At 44.9% G+C, this 20,131-nt stretch overlaps 1 protein-coding gene across 1 annotated transcript in view; it reads left to right on the top strand.

Moving 5' to 3' along the window:
• Positions 1-15,384: 15,384 nt before the first annotated feature.
• The window catches only part of LOC120935240 (zinc finger protein OZF-like), a 29,802-nt gene continuing 25,055 nt past the window's right edge, over positions 15,385-20,131 (top strand). Inside the window, exons 1-2 of the mRNA XM_040347406.1 lie at positions 15,385-15,458; positions 16,248-17,376. Of these exons, the coding sequence (XP_040203340.1) occupies positions 15,385-15,458; positions 16,248-17,376 (1,203 nt within the window). The remainder of the gene's footprint in view (positions 15,459-16,247; positions 17,377-20,131) is intronic.

Below are 20,131 nucleotides of genomic sequence, written 5' to 3'. Positions count from 1 at the left end.
TTCTCCCAGGGTTACTTGCTCTGTTGTCTGAAATATAAATGTACTACAGCGCTACTAAATAATCAAATATAAACACCAAAAAAAAACAACCAAATAATAATCGCTGCATATAAAAGAGGTGAACTAACCAACCAATGATATGATATAAATAACAATGCGCAGAAAATTAACTCTAATGATGTGAAAAAAACTTTTTGCAATAGTGCAATACACAGTGTATTAATAAATTAGTCCCAATTAGTGACTCAGTAGGTACAGAGACCTATACACTCCATGTGTGGAAAATGCAAACAGAGACTTGTGTGGGATGCGCCTCCCTGATTCCCAGGCACTTATCACTGGCAGGTAACAAGATCTTCCCCGCTGACACAGCTCATGAAAAATAAGTAGAAAGAACCTGATTGCGCAATACTATAACCACCATTAGCAAATGATGCACAAGGTTCTAATATGGGCACACTCACGAATTCCTGGACAAAAACAGGCAACAAACAAGCCGCTCAGGATGGATGTTCTCATTCAGACGTGTAGTCTGTCTTTCCTGTTCGTAGCTTCTCCCCCACGCGTTACATCACTAGACACGTGACTTAGTCATGAATCACGATTTTTTTTCTTAGAATGAAGCTCACGATTCTCTTACGATTCTCACGGCGTAAAATCTTTTACATTCATACAAAAAAAAAAAATCTTTTAATTCATTAAAGTCATTTTTTCCAAAAAAATTGCATTTAAAAAGACTGCTGCGCAAATACAGTGCAACATAAAATATTGCAACAACCGCCATTTTATTCTCTAGGGTCTCTACTAAAAAAATATATAATGTTTGGGGGTTCTAAGTAATTTTCTAGCAAAAAAAATAATGATTTTAACTTGAAAAGAGCCGTCAGAAAAAGGTTTGGTGTTTAAGTGGTTAAACATGCCCTAATTTACATACAGAAGTTTATTCCTTTGATGTGATACAATGTTTAGACTTAACTTTCCACTGATAAAGAATGTTTTTAAAACTTGGCAGGCTGCCCAGATTGACTTTTGGCTGAGAGCAGAGAGGAAATTCTTTGCATACCAAAGTGCAGAGAGAAAATTCTTTTCATGTCAAAGATAGCAAAACCCTGTGTCAAGAATTGCAACGGGAAAAAGGTCGCAATAACGATTCTTGACGATTAATTGTGCAGCTCTAGTGATAATAATGTGATAACATCCTCAAACTTTGGAACCTTAAACAGAAAGTGATAATGAGGGGGAGGAGTCAATTACCCAATGATGGTGGTCTTCAGGATCAGTCCAGTCTTCATCTTGGTGGTTCTCCCCCCATCCTCACTCTCTGACCTCTGGTGGGGCTCAGCCCCGCTGTTATTCATGACTAAATCATGGACTAAATAAGGAAGTACAGGACTTCTTGTGTTGGGAAGATGGCAATGAGTGATAGAGGGGGTGGGGACACTCGTCCTATAATCCCCTCATCACTGTCACTCCTATAAAAGACAGTTCTCGTTGTTTCCTCACTCTCTGACTAAGGTCCATGAATAAAGAAATTAACTGGTAGGAGATCAGAGATGTAGGGCTGAAACCATGAATTGATTCTAATCAATTATGAAAACAGTTGTCGACTATTTTCATAATTGATTAGTTGGTCAGTCGATTAAAGCGGAGCTCCACCCGAATCGCAACATAATCTCAATATTACAGTTGCTCCTAAACATTGCCCAAACGGATATTTTTTTTTTAATAATAAATGTACAGTACCAGATATAATATAGCTCCTTCCGGTCTGCAGCCTTCGGGTTTTTCTTGGGAATTTACTCATTTCCTGCACGGCGCAGTGTGTTCTGGGAGCTTGAGTCATAGCTCCCTTGTGATCGCGCGATTCACTTGTAGTCCGTTGTTTCTAATGAGCTGTATTGGTCTATGAGGCTGGGTTAACATCAGGGGCGGTAACGCCTGCCGTTGTCACGGCAACAGAGACGCTGACGCTGCTGCGAGCGCGCAACCAGGAAGTCCCTGCTCGTGGGATTCTAATGCCCACACTTAAAATGGCAACGGCGGACCGAAGGGAATATAAGTGTATATTCCAGACAGAAACAGAGTGGCGTGGACATTGGACATGAGAAACGTGAGTTTTTTGAAGCCTTGCTATTGGCTATTTAACCCCCTCCCCCCCCCCAAAAAAAACGTATTTGCATGGGAGATCCGCTTTAATTGGCCTGCATACAGAATGCATTATTTCTTTACATATCAGAAAATACAACTCAGTACACCATCCATACATGTCAGTAAATGCCTGAGAACTTGAATGTGTGAGGAGCAATGTCTCATGGGACATGTAGTCCTGGGCAAGAGAAGAAAACAAGTGATTCTAAAAGGCAGAAGATTTTTTATCTTCCTATAGGGGAACTCTATACTATTCTTTGTATCTTCCTATAGGAGAACTCCTATTCTAACCCCTCAACTTATAAACCATGTGAACTATGTGTTTCCCCTTCACCATATGTGCTTCTAATGGGTCTAGTCCCACCTTTCTTAATATCTTCCCCCATCCCTATGTCAATCCCTTAGACTATATATGTGTATGTATGAACCATAATGTAAGGGGTAGTATCTTACTACCCTACTGTGCCAAGTGTATCAAAAACAAAAACACAAAATAAAAAACCCACACCCCTGTTATCCTATGTAATATAATACTGTGCCTATACCCCCAATACCTTCCCCCTTACCCTTCCCTCCCTTGTAAACGCTGCTGCAAAAAATATTATTATTCCCCCCCCCCCCCGACCCTACTATCTCCTGTCCTGGGCCCCCTCATTATACAAGTGTACAATATCCAGTCGCCCATCCACCATCTCCCTTCAAATCCCCCTAGGCCGATAGTAGGACCTAAAGAGAGGGGGGAGGGGGGAGAGGAGAGGGGAAAAAAAACGTTTTCTTCTTAATAATCTGTTACAATTTCACCCCCAAATATTCCAAGGTCCTTCTCTAACTGTCCTCCTGAGTGGGGTTGTTATGTGGGCGTGGGACATATTCCCTCCGTTCCAGCGGTCCTAGCCAGTTAGGTACTTTGAGGGGCTCCCCCCTCCAGAAATTTAAAGAGATCAGGAAGCTGCTCTGGTTCCCGTAGATTAAAGCTCCACCATTCCTTTTTTACAAGCACCGCCAATGGATGGCCCCATCTGTATGTACCGCCATTCCCTAATGTGTAGTCCAGAATCGGTTTCAACATGAGTCTCCTCAATTTTGTTTGTCTGCACAGATCTGGGAATATCTGTATCCGCCCCCCCCCCCCATATACCAATGTTCCCACCTGCCACGCTGCTCTTAGAATGTCTCCTTTTACCCAAAAAAAGTGTTTCCCACATAGAACATCTCAAGGGTTACTCGGAGTCCGGTTCACTGTTGTGGGCACTTTATGTACTCGATCTATTTCAATATGAGTCTCTGTTTTTTTTTCTAATAATTGGTACAGAATATCTATCACCGCTGTTCTCAATTCTGGACCATCTAAATTCTCCGGGACCCCTTTAAGGAGGATATTGTTTCTCCTACTCCTATTTTCGCTTTCTTCAGCTTGGAGCTGTAGCATTGTTAACTGCTGTGTTTGTGTATAAACCTTGTCCTCCAGCATCCTAAGACGCATCTCTGTTGTACTTTGCTCACTTTCCACTTTGCTCAACCTTTCCTCCACCCGTCCTACCTGAGTTTGGACCTCCTCAATTCCCCCCCGTAATGAGCTTGTTAAATTGACCATAATCTCTTGTATATCATTCCTGGTAGGTAATGCCTGAATGAGCTGAAACAGTTTTCTGATATCTAATTCTCCGTCTTGTTCATTTTGCACGGTTTGCTGGTCATCTGACTCATTTATCTGGCGTAGCTGTAAATCATGATCCACAGTCTTTTGGGTCTTTGGGAGGTTTTGCCGTACCTGATCTTCATCCATGGTATCTCGCACTTCTCTTGCTGCCCTTACTACTCCACACCATAATTGCTGCTGCTGCGGGAGAGAAATCGCCTGCGCCAATGCTGATACTTCAGGCAGTATCTCCCGTATCAAGGACCCCCTGTCACCTCCCGTGCTTCTCCTCACCTCCTGACGTGGGTCCTGTTGGATGCCCTGTCTCTCTGACATATAGCGGGTAGGGTAGGCGTTGGTGTGGACTGATCACCTGAGCCAAACCCACTTACCCCACTCTTCCCCCTCTTTTGCATGAACGGTAATAGACTTCTATAGCGGTTGGGGCTGGTCTCGTAATACTATTATTATCTGACCAATCCATCAGTGCGGACCACTGTATAAGCGACTTCCCCCCTCCCAAAAAATAAATATGCCGGGGAGGTGTTTATTTGATTTTCTTGAGACTCCAGCTGACTTTGGTCCCCTGTTTATGCTTACTTAGGAATATAGGTATATAAATTGTGTCCAATAGCCGAATTCAGAGAGTGTTACGCCGGCGTATCAGTAGATACGCCGTCGTAACTCTGAATCTGCGCCGTCGTAAATTTAAGTGTATTCTCAAATTGAGATACCCTTACATCTAGCTAAGATACGACCGCCGGCGCCGTCGTATCTTAGCTGTCTATTTAGGCCGGCCGCTAGGGGCGTATAAGCTGATTTACGCCTAGAAAGCGTAAATCAGCGAGTGTAACGTTACGCCGGATATTATTTGAGAGTTAGGATCTCAACTGCGGAGACTACTCAGTTTCGGCGCATATTCCTTCATAGGCGCCAGTGAAAACTCAAACAAATAAGTATAAAGTCCAGGTAGAACTGATACTAGTTAAATGCAGAAGTAGCCGAGCATGCGTGGCATGTAAATAACCTTAACGGCAAAGTCCTCAAGTAATAGGTAGTATATGTGCACACAATAACATTTGAGAAGGAGGTACTTAGGCATGAAAGACTTCCGTTTATACTTGGTGACTTAGAATGTAGAAATCATGGCAGGATCCTTATTAGAAGTACCAAACATAGAGAGACTATGGCTGCAGCAATTCCTGGTATAGTTAGCATACATAATTAGCAGGCAGGGCAGTTCACAGGATAGTAATACATAACAACATCAGGGTACTTGCGATACTGAAGTGAATGATGCAGGCATAAGGTCAGGCTCCAAGGGTCCAGACGGGTAAGGCTGGTGAAGCAGGCAGTGGAGACTCCTGGTCCAGGTCAGGAAGCTGAAGTTCAGAGCAGGTGTGTCTGGATACCCAACCGACAGAGGCGTTGTGTCAGCCAAAATAAAGGAACACTTCCTGGTTAGTGCTAGGAGCTTAAATAGGCCGCCCGGCAGCTTAACAAGAAGTCACAGGCTAATTAGAAAGAAGGAAGTAACTATAGTTGAACTTTGAGTGAGAGACTTTTCAGGAAGAAGGTTTGGGAAGGAAGTAACGGATGAGAGTTAACTGAGAAAGAAGTACAATTGTATTTAGTGCAAAATTGTTCGTGAGATGTTAAGCGGATGTGCCATGGGAAAAAAATATTAAAAGCCAGCAGCTACAAATACTGCAGCTGCTGACTTTTAATATAAGGACACTTACCTGTCCTGGAGTCCAGCACCGATCGCAGCAGAGGACGAGCGATCGCTCGTCTCTCTGCTGCTCCCCCCGCCATCCACGCTGAGGGAACCAGGAAGTGAAGCGCTGCGGCTTCACTGCCAGGTTCCCTATGGCGCATGCGTAAGTCGCGCCGCGCCCGCCGATTGGCTCCCGCTGTGTGCTGGGAGCCGAGTGTTCCCAGCACACAACGGGGGGGCGACCGGAATGTGACGAAATGCCCATCTTTTGCCCGTGAATGCCGGGCCGGAAGTGGGTGCAAATACCTGTCTTTAGACAGGTATCTGCACCCCGCTCCCCCCTGAAAGGTGTCAAATGTGACACCAGAGGGGGGGAGGGTTCTGATCAGCGGGACTCCACTTTAGGGTGGAGAACCGCTTTACATAGCCCCCCCCTCTAGGGAGCGCCCCTGGAGCTCCAACCACAAAACGGCCGAAGACTATTTGCGACGTGATTAGGAGCATGCGCACTGGGATACGTTCACGGACGGCGCATGCGCCATTTGTTAGAGACGTCATTTACGTGGGGTCATGTTTTATTTACATAAAACACGCCCACCTCTTCTCAATTTGAATTTGGCGCGCTTACGCCGACACATTTACGCTACGCCGCCGTAACTTAGGGCGCTGGTTCTTTGTGAATCCAGCCCCAGCCTCACTAAGTTACGGCGGCGTAGCGTATCTCAGATACGCTACGCCCGCACAAACTTACGGAGGGCTTTCTGAATCTAGCCCTCTGTGTCCATTTCTGCTCCCTTTTTATAGTGACAGGGACTCTTACTATTACACTACATATTCCAACCTGCATTAAATACATTCGTAATACAGTTTTACGCTATGTGTGTTTTTTGTTTTTTTTTCTCTTCTGGTTATTTTCCGATTGGCCTTGTTTTTTGACCTTTGCTGAGTCATTCTACATACCCATTTTCCATCTACTTTTGGTTACCACCATTTGGAGTCCTTGGAGGTCGTTTGAGAGTTGCAGCATTTGATTGGTTCCATCAGATTTGCATATGCCAGATTGACCCTTACGAACGTATGTTACTCAGGGTTCAATCTGTTCGGTAAGCCTCTCTTCAGTTGGTGACGGCTTCTTCTTTATCTTGTTTTTTTACGATTGGATCAAGGGAACATTCTCACTTATTATTTGGACTATCACTTTCTCACAGAGACTGTATTTATATATACTTTTGGTTATATACAGTATATTCACCTATATATGTACATTTAATTTAGTTTGGTGTACTCTTTACTGATTGCACTTCAGCGCTACATTTATATATTTTGTATACTTTTTCCATTTGTCTATTGGTTTTGTAGCTGCTCACCATATGTAGACAGCGCGGAATTTTTTGTTTTTTGTTTCAACACAGAGAATAGGAAGGCTTTCTCTATCGGTCTCTAGAAGTAGCTGGGCCTGGTGAGGAGTCAGAAGGGTGGCGTTTTCGGTCCCTTCTGCGACTTTTGCGTTTGGCAGATAGCCATGATTGAGGTGGTCGGGTGGGTGGAAAATCTGTTGATCCCCCTCCAATCCGGAAAGTCCTCAGGGTCCAGTCCAAGAGAGGATAGGACATTTTGGCAGGTCATCTTACATAGTTAGTCAGGTTGAAAAAAGACACAAGTCCATCCAGTTCAACCACAAAAAAAAATAAAAATAAACAAACAAAATAAAAAACACAATACAATCCCATACATCCAACTCCATACCCACAGTTGGAGTTTAGTGCATAGGGCCACAGGTTTGCCTTCTTTGGTCACTTGGAGAAAAAAGGGGAAGCCCCATTGTTATGGCAGGCCTGCATCTTGGATGAGGGAGGGGGCGAAGTGCCCTGCGCTGCATGAGAGTGCACCTGGAGATATCTTGATAGAAGAATAAATGTGCGCTATCAAAATCAAAGTAGGGCTTACCACGCATTTTTTTCTTAAAGGGGTTGTAAAGGTAATTTTTTTTTTCCTAAATAGCTTCCTTTACCTGCAGTCCTCCTTCACTTACCTCATCCTTCCATTTTGCTTTTAAATGTCCTTATTTCTTCTGAGAAATCCTCACTTCCTGTTCTTCTGTCTGTAACTCCACACAGTAATGTGAGGCTTTCTCCCCGGCGTGGAGTGTCATGCTCGCCTCCTCCCTTGCACTACAGGAGAGTCAGGATGCTCTTTACGCTGCAGATAGAGAAAGGAGCTGTGTGTTAATGGGCATCCTGACTCTCCTGTAGTCCAAGGCAGGGGGCGAGCACAACACTCCACACCAGGGAGAAAGCCTTGCATTACGGTGGTGAGTTACAGACAGAAGAACAGGAAGTGAGGATTTCTCAAAAGAAATAAGGACATTTAAAAGCGAAATGGAAGGATGAGGTAAGTGAAGGAGGACTGCACTAAGGTAAATGAAGCTAATTGGGAAAAAAAAAGTGTACCTTTACAACCCCTTTAATTCGGTCTTTAAGCGTGTATTTATGTAATTTACATATGATATCTCTTGGATTTTCCTGAGAAGGGGGCCTGAGAGCCCTATGGGCGCAATCTATCTCTATCGTGGCCGTGGCAGTTCCAATATTTCCTTAAATATGCCCACTAAGGTGGGTATAATGTCTTTAGAGGCCGTTCAGTGAAAAACTGACATAGCGCAACACATGTGAACTGAATCGCCTCTGGGCGCTGTATCCATTCTGTGAGTGAAACCCCTTGGCCTCAGAAGAGATGGGTTTTAATCTTTCTTCTGAAGGCCAAGTGGTCCGACTCCATTCGCGTGGTGGTAGGCAGAGCGTTCCACAGTCGTGGTCCCTGGACTGCAAACCTTCGATCTCCCTTGGACTTGTATCTGGCTTTGGGTATCTGGACAAGGTTTTGATTGGTGGATCGTAAAATACGATTGGGGTTGTGAGATTTTATTTTTTCGCATAGGTATTGGGGGGCATTTCCATGAATGCACTTATGCATTAGACAGAGTGCCTTGAAAGTGATCCTATATTTTACTGGCAACCAATGAAGGGATCTCAGTGAAGGTGAGATTGATTCCCATGTTTTTTTGCCAGTCACTAGTCGAGCGGCCGTATTTTGAACGACTTGCAGACGAGTGATTTGGTATTTTGGGAGTCCGAGATAGAGGGCATTTGCATAGTCCAGTCTGGAGTTGATCATTGTTCCCACCACGACTGCAACGTCTTCTTTCGGAATAAAGGGAGTGAGTCTGCGTAGTAGGCGCAGCAGATGATGGGATCCGCTGACTACTGACCCTATTTGTGCATCCATTGTCATGTTTGTGTCAAAGATGACGTAAAGACTTTTGACTTTGGTGCTAGGGGCGATAGTTTTTCCCAGAATGGGCGAAGGTGTTCATACAGTATTGTTGTGGGATGATTTTTGCGGTTGGCGTGAAACAGAAGAAGTTCTGTTTTTGAACCGTTGAGTTTAAGATAACTCTTTGTCATCCAGTTTTCTATTAAAGAAAGGCATTTCTCTAGCCCAAGAGAATGATCCTTTTTGTTGCATCTGCGAAAATACAATTGTGTATCATCTGCATAAGAGTGATAAAGTAACTTCTGGTTACTAATGATTTCAAAAAGAGGGCGGAGATAAATATTGAACAGAACCCGCGACAAAGGGGATCCCTGAGGGACTCCACATTATACCGTCCGTTTTTCAGAAGTGAAAGGCCCCAATTTCATTATTTGTGATCGGTTTTCCAAGAAGGAGGAGAACCAAGCTAAATCACCTTCCGTGACTCCGGCTACTTCAGCTAGCCGAGTCAGAAGTAGTCCATGGTCTACAGTGTCGAAGGCAGTGCTTAGGTCCAACAGTACCAGGAGACAAGATTCTCCTTCATCTGCGGCCTCTAGAGCGTCATCCCATATTTTGAGTAGCGCTGTTTCTGTTCCGTGACCCGGACGAAAACCCGATTGAAACGTGTCGAGTAATTTATGGGTGTCTAAATGATGTTGTAGCTGTTGTACAACTTCTTTCTCCATTACCTTGGAGAAGACATTTAGGCCTGTTATGGGTCGACGGTTGTTAGGTTCTTTGGGGTCGAGGGTGTTTTTTTTTAGAATCGGTTTTATTATACCTTGTTTCAGCAAGGTGGGCACCTTGCCCTCCTTGAATGATTGGTTTAAGAGCTGCGAGATAGCTGGTGCCAAAATATCGGCACATTCTTTCAGCAGTTTAGTGGGGATGATATCATTGGGCACTGTGCTATTTCATAGAGTACCGATGATATTTTTAGTGGCCTCGATGGAAATGGGTTTTAGAGAGAATTTCGTTGATTGTGGTGGTTTTGAGTGGGTGTTTGAGCTTTGGGGATGGGTTGATGAGGGGTCTATTTTGCTGAATGCTTACACAGATTCCTTCAATTTTATTAATGAAATAATCCGATAATTCATTGCAAAATTCTTGGGAGTTGGAATCGGGGGCCTCTAAACAAGCTGGGTTCATGGTCTGAGTGACCAGCTTGAAGAGTTCGCGGGGGCGGTTTTGGGCATTTGTGATGATGTTGGAGATATAATTTTTTTTTGGCCATAAAGATTTCTTTGTGATATTTCTTGGTGATTCTCTTATAAGTGGAGTGGTTTGCCTCCGAAGAGCTTCTTTTCCAAGCAGCTTCTGCTCTTCTACGCTCTTGTCATTAAACCAGCTGGCGTTGTTTTTCCGGATGCAAGTTTTGCGTTTTGGTGCTACTAAGTCGGCTGACTGTAGTAGAGCTTTGTTGATGGCGTAGCGCGTTTCTGTGGCTGTTTTTTTTGTTGGATTGTTTTTATTTTGTTCCCTAGTGTTTTGAAGAGTTCCAAATGGAGCTTCTTCTGAGATCTGGTCCAGTGAGTTGTCACTGGTTTTATCATATTTTTTGAGGGGGCGTTTTTTGTAATTATGAATTTAATCGCATGGTGATCTGTCCATGGTTGCGGCTCATTTTCCAAGACGTCTATTTCCACATCTTGTTTGAAAATGAGATCGAGCGTATGACCTGAGGTATGAGTGGGCCCAAGTATTAGTTGCTGCAGACCTAATCCTTCCAGATGGTCGATGCAGGCGTAGGCGACGGGGTCCAATGAGGAGTTTGCCCACAGGTTGAAGTCCCCAAGCATCAATAAATGTTTGATGTTTATGGTATAAGTGGAGATGAACTCCGTTAATGACGAGAGGAAGTGTGTTTTTGGACCTGGTGGTTTATAGCAGAGTAGGATGTGGACAGTGTCTTGGGGATTTGTTTGCAGTTGCAGAGTGAGGGTTTCCATGAATGGAAGCAAGTTTTGAAGGACTGGTTTGGTGATCGAGAGGTGAGTCTTGTGGATCACCGCCAGGCCTCCCCCTCTTTGTCCCACTCTGTTTTGCATTTGAATGCAGTAATTTGCTGGCACCAGTTCTCCTAGAATGGTGTTACAGTCCGCTGTAAGCCAGCTTTCTGTGATAAAGAAGCAGTCTAAGTTGTGTTGTAGGATGAAATCATGGATTTCTTGTCTGTGTTTTACTGCCGATCTTGTGTTGACCAAAACACATGATATGCGCTTAGGCTGGGGTAAATGGATATAATGTTTGATTGTCGATCGTGAATCGATTCTTAACAGTTGCATACTCCTTAGGGCTTTTATGGTGACCTCTGGTAATATTGAGGCAAATGGTTTTAGATCCCGGATGGTTTCTGCGGTATATTTCAGTTTAGCCATAGTCGCAGAACGCCAGGAAAATAAATATTGATCGGGGGTATTTGAATGATTTTATGGGAGGAAGATTTCCAAGTGGGCCTCCACTCGCTAAACCTTCCCTCCCCGTTGATCCAGAGGAAGGCAAATAACCCTGGCCGTGCCGTACCAATCTGCAGCGGTTCGGGCAAAAATTCCTTCCTGACCCTTCAGGGGCAGTCGAGCAAAGCCTGGATCAAGTAGTGAACGTTGCGGGCGTCCCTAGATTCAATAGCTGAGAGAGCTAATGGGCGAGGGGGGGCTTGGGGTATACAACAACCCAGCAATGGGACTGAGGAGGATGGATGGGGGTGATTTGAATGGGTGAACACTATGTTTGGGTGTACCAAAATGGCCGCCGACCGGGAACTAGGCCCGAGCCGGTGGCTAAGGTTCTAAGGGGGCGAGAAGAGGTGGTGGAGATCCACCTGGGGCAGTGGGGGAAAGGTGGAGGTCTTTGTGGGGGGTTGGTAGGTTTACTGGTGTTTAGGGGGGGTTAAGATGGTATATGCGCGGCTAGGCCCCGGGGAAGCCGGGGACTTTCCTAGCCGCGGCGAACCTGGTTGCCGGAGTTGTCCAGGCTGGGGGTTTACGGTTGGTGAGAGCGGAGGCGAGGGGAGGTGTGGAGGTGCTCCGGGCGGGCTGGGGGTGTGGGGAGTGCCGGTCAGCAGGCCGTTCCTCTGTCCTTGTTGGGCAACAGCCGTGGCTTATCCTGACAAGGACGGCCGCGGACTGTCCCAAAAGGCAGTGGATGGAGGTGGGACGAAAACAGCCTTACCTGTGAGGCTGCCGAGCAGGGGGGCCTGCGGGATGAGGTGGCGGCAAGGGGAGCAGGGAAACTCACAATACTCGTCCTGGAGGTGTTGCAGCAGAGAGGCTGGGAGGACCCTGCCTGGCTAAACTAGTCCCTGGGGAGAGCCGACTCGTTTGAGAGCATCCTGCTCTCACTGCCCTGGGGTGGGCAGACTAAGGTGAGTGCGTCTGCTGCACCGCTGAACTGGGAGTGAACTGATTGCTTCTGACAGGTTGTGAGTTCAGATCCCGATCCTGACACACTGGACCTGCTTCTGGCAGGCCCCTAATTCTAATATTGACTGCGGTTTTCCAACTGGCAAAGCATGGTTTTAATCTGCTGGTCTGGTGTGATACATTTGTCCTGCAGCATAGAAATGACAGGGAGGGTTTCCTCAAATCTCTGCTCTAGGGACTCCATACTGCCACCCAGGTGTGAGGTGTCAGCTTTTAGCTGTGCAATGTCCTCTTTGAGAGCCTTCTCCACTCTGTCAGCAAAGCGTTCCAGGTCTTCCCTGGTAAGGAGTGACCAAAAATGGTGTCTGATGTCCTCATCTCCCAGGGGTCTAGGGCTTCAGAGCCCCCGTCTGGGGATGTTGGGGAGGTAGCGGGGGACATATCCACTAGAGCTGCATGATCGTCAAGAATCGTTATCGCGATCTTTTTCCCGTTGCGATTCTTGACACAGGGTTTTGCGATCTTTGACATGAAAATAATTTTCTCTCTGCACTTTGGTATTCAAAGAATTTCCTCTCTGCTCTCAGCCAAAAGTCAAAGTCTGGGCAATCTGCCAAGTCTGGGCAGCCTGCCAAGTATTAAAAACATTCTTTATCAGTGGAAAGTTAAGTCTAAACATTGTATCACATCAAAGGAATAAACTTCTGTATGTAAATTAGGGAACGTTTAACCACTTAAACACTCTGGGCCAAATCTTCAAAGGAGATACGCAGGCGGAACTGCTGTTCAGCCTGCGTATCCCTGTGGCTATCTTTGGAAACGATCCTCAGAAGGATTTTTCCAAAGATAGTCAGAAGATCCGACATCTGTAATAGACTTACACTGTCGGATCTTAGGATGCAGTACCGCATCCGCCGCTGGGGGCATTTCGAGTCGAAATGCCGCTTTGCGTATGCAAATGAGTACTTAGGCAGATCCACAAAGCTTTTTAGCTTTGTGTTTTCTGCGTAAGTTACGTTTTGCATGCGTAAAATTAGGGATGCTTTTACAAGGCCTAAACTGTTTAGACCTTGTAAAAACAAACCTTTTTTTCGATCGCCGCGTTTCTTTTAAAATTTCGAATTTTTTTTCCCGGCGCGTATTTTTTTTTTTACCCGACGCAACTTTATTGTCCCGTCGCGATCCACAAAGCCCGGCGTAAAGTACGTTTGCGCGATGCACGTCGGGAAAAATAACATCACACGCATGCGCCGAACGTCCGGCGCGGGAGCGCGCCTCATTTGAATAGGAATTCGCCCCCTCGATCAGACGACCGCCTTGCGACGGAGGCACTTAAGTTACACGGCGTGTAATTTCTAGGTAAGTGCTTTGTGGATCGGGCACTTAGGTAGAAATTTAATGCCTGTGTAACTTAAAGCGGGGGTTCACCCTTAGAGGGCACTTTTCCCCCTTAGATTCCTGCTCGTTATTACTAGGGGAATCGGCTATTTATTTTAAAATATGTGCAGTACTTACCCGTTTACGAGACGCATCCTCTCCGTCGCTTCCGGGTATGGGCTTCGGGAATGGGCGTTCCTTCTTGATTGACAGGTTTCCGAGAGGCTTCCGACGGTCGCATCCATCGCGTCACGATTTTCCGAAAGAAGCCGAACGTCGGTGCGCAGGCGCAGTATAGAGCCGCACCGACGTTCGGCTTCTTTCGGCTACGAGTGACGCGATGGATGCGACCGTCGGAAGCCTCTCGGAAGAATGTCAATCAAGAAGGAACGCCCGCTCCCGAAGACCCATACCCGGAAGCGACGGAAGAAGATGCAGCTCGAAAACGGGTAAGTACTGCACATATTTTAATATAAATAGCCGATTCCCCTAGACCGAACGAGCAGGAAGCTAAGGGGAGATTTTTTTTTTTTTTTTAAATGGGTGAACTCCCGCTTTAACTGCTGAAAGTTAAGTTAGGCAGCTTTTTTGAGGATTTGGCCCTAAACCTTTTTCTGACAGCTCTTTTCAAGTTAAAAATCATTATTTTTTTTTGCTAGACAATTACTTAGAACCCCCAAACATTATATATTTTTTTAGTAGAGACCCTAGAGAATAAAATGGCGGTTGTTGCACTGTATTTGAGCAGAAGTCTTTTTAAATGCAATTTTTTTGGAAAAAATTACTTTAATGAATTTAAAAAAAAGTTAGCCCATTTTTTTTTTTGTATAAATGTAAAAGATTTTACGCCGTGAGAATCGTGAGAGAATCGTGATCTTCATTCTAAACAAAAAAATTGTGATTCTCATTTTGGCCAGAATTGTGCAGCTCTAATATCCACTCACCGACCCTGGGGAGGGAATCAGGGAAGTTGCAGGCTGCTGGAGCCAAGCGGTGGCGGTCTGGGAGGCTTTGGCTGCATTCTGGGCCTTCAGGGCCGGCACCGTCTTGGCAGCCTCGCGGCTCTGCCTGTGAGTCCTGGGGAAGAAGAAATCTAGCTGTCCCTGTCTTGTGCGGTCGGTCCATGGTGGCTGTGAGGACGCACGGTTCCTCTGGGACATGGTAGGAGGCGTCTGAGGTAGAAATCTGCCTTGTAACGTTGGTGATGTGTGGCGATGGTACAGAGCTGTGGAGATACACATCCTCACTCCTCTATTGCTAGGACACGCCCCCTCTTGTGCATTATATTTTAAATTCTTATATCCATGAAAAAAGTCTCAGCTTTCCATACTACTTTATTATAATCTCCATGTGTGACTCCCAGGTAAAATCCCCATATATCCTACTTCTGGGTATATTTATTATTATATATATGATATAAGATATATTACTTTCATTATTTCACAGTATAAATGAATCTCTTATAGTAGTGATTATCGGATGTTTTTCTACTATAAAGGAATATTTTTTTCCCCATCATAACAGATGATGAAATAAAATCATGCTGCTGCTATAAATGTTCTATGCTGGTCATACACGGATCTATTATTGGATGAGAATAGTCACACATATATTTGTATGAAAATGATTTGTACATTCGATGAATGGACGAGTGTAGATATAAAATTCCACTTTCTTTTACCATTCAATTATAAAATGAATGTAACTTCTGAGTAAAAACCACACCCACCATGTGAGAATTTGTTCTATGGAGAAAAGTTTTCTGTTCTGCTCCTTCCAATTTTCCCGTCACTGTGGTGGAAAATGAACGCCGATTTGACCCACTAATGGTTAGAAAATTGGATGAATGTTTTTGTGAAAGAAAAATGAGTTTGTGTACGGCCAGCATAAGTGACATCAGGTGCAGGGAGCTTGTACCCACCTACCTGTCTATGACAAGGGAGTCTGTCACCCATCATATTATATTACACTCCTGTCTGATCATCTGCAAAACAGCGTTTTACCTCTTTTTTATATTTTATTAATGTTGATCTCTGATTGTGATATGTAGCAGATTCACCCTCTAATAATACATCTATCTGTCTGTTATTCTCAGAGTGGATTAAATATCCAACCTTATATCTGGAGATTTATATTTACCGATGTATATACAAGAATATTAACTCATTTATACAACAAACTTTTTTTCAGAGTTTTATCCAATTAATCGAAACAATAATCGGCCAACTAATCAATTCTGAAAATAATCATTAGTTGCCTCCCTACAGAGGAGCCATTTACTAGTTACCTTGAGGGAGGAATTGTAAGATCCTCAGAGACGAAGCTGCCTGATGTGGGCGGAGTCCTGGTTTAGGGGAACCAATCTGCTCATGTCTAGTAATAATCTTTGTATTTCTATTTTAGTAGAGGGACGGGAGATGAGGAAAACCTCAGAGGATTGTCTCACTTTGTCTCCAGACTGTAAAGTAGAAGATGAGGACATCACACAGTATAGTCCAGGAGAAAACCCGACTACATCAAATGTCCATCCGGCACCACACAGTGTAGATGGACCATCGTATTCCTCTTATCCTGAGGAACCTCAGACTGTGCGGGACGGTGCCGGACCATCGTATTCCTCTTATCCTGAGGAACCTCAGACTGTGCGGGACGGTGCCGGACCATCGTATTCCTCTTATCCTGAGGAACCTCAGACTGTGAGGGACGGTGCCGTCCTTCCAGCAGATAAGAGGCTTTCCTGTCCTGAGTGCGGGAAGTGTTTCCCTTCAAAATCAAAACTTAATAGTCATAAAAGATATCACACAGGTGAGAAGCCGTATTCCTGTCCTGAGTGTGGGAAATGTTTTTCACAGAAGTCCAATCTTAACAGACATCAGAGAACTCACACAGGGGAGAAGCCGTATTCCTGTACTGAGTGCAATAAGTGTTTCCCTTGTACAGCCACTCTTAATAAGCATAAAAGGTCCCACACAGGGGAGAAACCATTTTCCTGTCCTGAGTGCGGGAAATGTTTTTCAGTGAAGTCCAATCTTTACATACATCAGAGATCTCACACAGGGGAGAAGCCGTATTCCTGTACTGAGTGCGGTAAGTGTTTCCATTCTAATTCCAATCTTACTAAGCATAAAAGATCGCACAAAGGGGAGAAACCATTTTCCTGTCCTGAGTGCGGGAAATGTTTTTCAGAGAAGTCCAATCTTGACTCGCATCAGAGATCTCACACAGGGGAGAAGCCGTATTCCTGTACTGATTGCGAGAAGTGTTTCCATTCTGAATCCAGTCTTATTAATCATAAAAGATCTCACACAGATGAGAAGCTGTATTCCTGTCCTGAGTGTGGGAAATGTTTTTCAGTGAAGTCCAGTTTTTACAGACATCAGAGATCTCACACTAGGGAGAAGCCGTATTCCTGTCCTGAGTGTGAAAAATGTTTTTCAGAGAAGTCCAGTCTTTACACACATCAGAGATCTCACACGGGGGAGAAGCCGTATTCCTGTCCTGAGTGCGGGAAATGTTTTTCAGTGAAGTCTCATCTTTACTCACATCAGAGATCTCACACAGGGGAGAAGCCGTATTCCTGTCCTGAGTGTGGGAAATATTTTTCAGAGAAGTCCCATCTTTCCACACATCAGAGATCTCACACAGGGGAAAAACCATTTCCCTGTCCTGAGTGCGGGAAATGTTTTGCAGTGACGTCTCAACTTTACAGACATCAGAGATCTCACACAGGGGAGAAACCATTTTCCTGTCCTGAGTGCGGGAAATGTTTTGCAGACAAGTCCAGTCTTTACAAACATCAGAGATCTCACACGGGGGAGAAGCCGTGTCCTGAGTGAGGGAATTGTTCCTCACTGAATTCCTGTCTTCCTGTACATCAGGGATCCCACACAACCCTCGAGGTGTATTAGTGCCTTGAGTGCGGGAAATGTCTTCTATTTGAATGTTGCTGGACATCACAGCTCTCATGTGGGGAAGAAGCACACCTTGATATACACCTCAGATATACTCCATGGCTGATCGTCATCATGTAACAAACAGTTACAGAAGTGTGGACATTTTTTGAAAAAAACAACTTGTCCAAGGGAATAAATCGGGGTCCCAATCTCCTTGTCCCTTATGACAATCTGCTTGTTCCTCATCTACCAGAGAGCTCAGCAGCGGTGTGGGAGTTCATTGAAAACTACAAGCCGACATCGGCAAAGGACAGAACTCTGTGAATTAATGGCACGGCCGCGCTCTTTTCATAAAGTGACAGCCTGTACGGGGAACTTCTCACCGCACTGCTGTCACACAGAGGACTCGGATCGCTGAGCCACTGCAGGAACAGGAACATGTAATATCTTCCTGAATCAGACTTTATCCTTTAACCCTTTCACTGCCAGAGATGATTTTGTTGTTTTTTGCCCAGATGTTTAACAACTTTCACCCCCTCAGGCCAATTTTCATCTTTCAGCGCTCTCGCACTTTGAGAATTGTGCGGTCATGTAACTCTGTACCCAAATGACATTTTTATCTTTTTCCCCACAAATAGAGATTTTTTTGGTGGTATTTGATCACCACTGAGGTTTTTATTTTTTGTGCTACAAATAAAAAAAGACAACATTTTGAAAAAAAAACTCTTTGTTTCTGTTATAAAATTTGGTAAATAAGTAAGTTTTCTCTTTCACTGATGAGGAAGCACTAATATGCAGCACTGGTTCGGCCCTCAGAACTGTATGTCCCGGGTGTCAGGTGATAGGAATTGTTCTTCCCGGAGATCATAAGGAGATCAGAGATCACCAAAGACATGGATGAAGTGGTGCACCGTGTTGGCCATTGATAGCAGGATAAAAATAAAAATGGAGTCATTACCTCTCATTGGCTGAGTACATTCTGTGGTGTAAGATTTCATAAACACTTAGAGGTCTTATTAAAAAAAAATTGTTGAATGAATGTGAGCGGCATTCACCCAGCTGCGATGAATATTGGATGTTGTAACGGCAGGGCCTGCGGGCTCCCCGATGCCTCTTATGTGTAGATCACCCTGTGTCTCTAATAGGGACACAGGGTGAATGAGAACCCCACTATGGTCTGTGCTAGTCAGATTTAATGCGGTATATATATTGTGTGTTGGCTGTTGTGTACTATAAAGTTTATAAACTTTCTCTGGTAATTAAGTCTGCTACTGTGATGTAAATGAATCTAGGATGGCTTCTAAGGATCTTTCATTGTGTTGTGCTAATTGACCCTGTATTATGTGAAGGTCTATTGATAAATGTGTATTGTGAGTTAGCAGACTGCCAAAAAGGTCAGATGTCTCAATTATCAGCTGTAGATAATTAGCTCATGTAAAGTATGTCAGAGCTGGAGTCATGATGTCTACCAAAAAATAGGATTTTTGTACTCACCGTAAAATCCATTTCTCTGAGTTCATGGACGGACACAGCAGCTTTGACCTTAGGGTTATATACCTTTCCTTCTAGGAGAGACTAGGCAGAAAAAAACAGCACTTTAAGTGTTAAAAACACTTCTCTCAGTACAGCACCTCCCAGGGGGCGTGTCCCCCTGGTACATCCCACTCTCTGGAAGCATCCAGCCTCAGTTCGTAGACAAGCAGTACAAAGGAGGGGTGGGTGCTGTGTCCGTCCATGAACTCGGAGAAATGGATTTTACGGTGAGTACAAAAATCCGATTTTCTCTTCCGTTCATGGACGGACACAGCAGCATTGACCTTAGGGACGTCCCCAAGCAGTGTCAAAAATTTTGAGGGGTGGGGAAAACACAGCAAACCAAGCTTCACCCCAAACAAACCAGAGTTCCTCAACGGAGAAACTTCAACCTTAAACTGCCGCCTGTAAAACCTTGCGGCCAAAGGAGGCATCCGAAGATGCACTCACATCCACCTTGTAAAATTTTGAAAAGGTGTGGATTGACGACCAGGTCGCCGCCTTACATACCTATAAGACAGACGCTTGATGACGGAAAGCCCAAGAGGCACCAATCGCCCTGGTCGAATGCGCCGTGACCCGAAAAGGAGGCGCCCGCCCCTTTAGGGCATAGGCCTGGAGCACGACCTGTCTGATCCACCTAGAAATGGTGGCCGACGAGACTGCCAGACCTTTTTTAGGACCAGTCACCGACACGAACAGTGAGTCTGACCTCCGAAACTGAGCCGTAGCAGACAAGTACACCCGTAGGGCCCGAACCACGTCCAAGGAATGCAAAGTGGCCTCCTTTGGGTTTTTCGGCCAAGGACATAAGGATGGAAGAACAATGTCCTCATTAATGTGAAAAGCCGAAACAACCTTTGGAAGGAATGATGGCTGCACCACCTTATCCTTATAGATTACTAAGTAGGGAGCCTTGCAAGACAAGGCCGCCAGTTCAGATACTCGTCTGACCGAAGTAATTGCCACCAGAAAGACCACCTTCTGAGACAGAGTCAACAAGGGAATCTTTCGAATGTCCTCAAACGGAGCTTCTTAAAGCGCCAAAAGAACTAAATTCAAGTCCCATAGAGGTTGTAGAGGACGCACAGGAGGGGCCACATGCCAGACCCCCTGCACAAACGTACGCACCAAGGAGTGCGCCGCC

Source organism: Rana temporaria, chromosome 4 (genome assembly GCF_905171775.1).
Source record: "Rana temporaria chromosome 4, aRanTem1.1, whole genome shotgun sequence".
In the NCBI taxonomy this organism is placed as follows: Eukaryota; Metazoa; Chordata; class Amphibia; order Anura; family Ranidae; genus Rana; species Rana temporaria.
The sequence above is the reverse complement of the archived record's forward strand: the minus strand, read 5'-3'. Positions and strand labels throughout refer to the sequence as shown.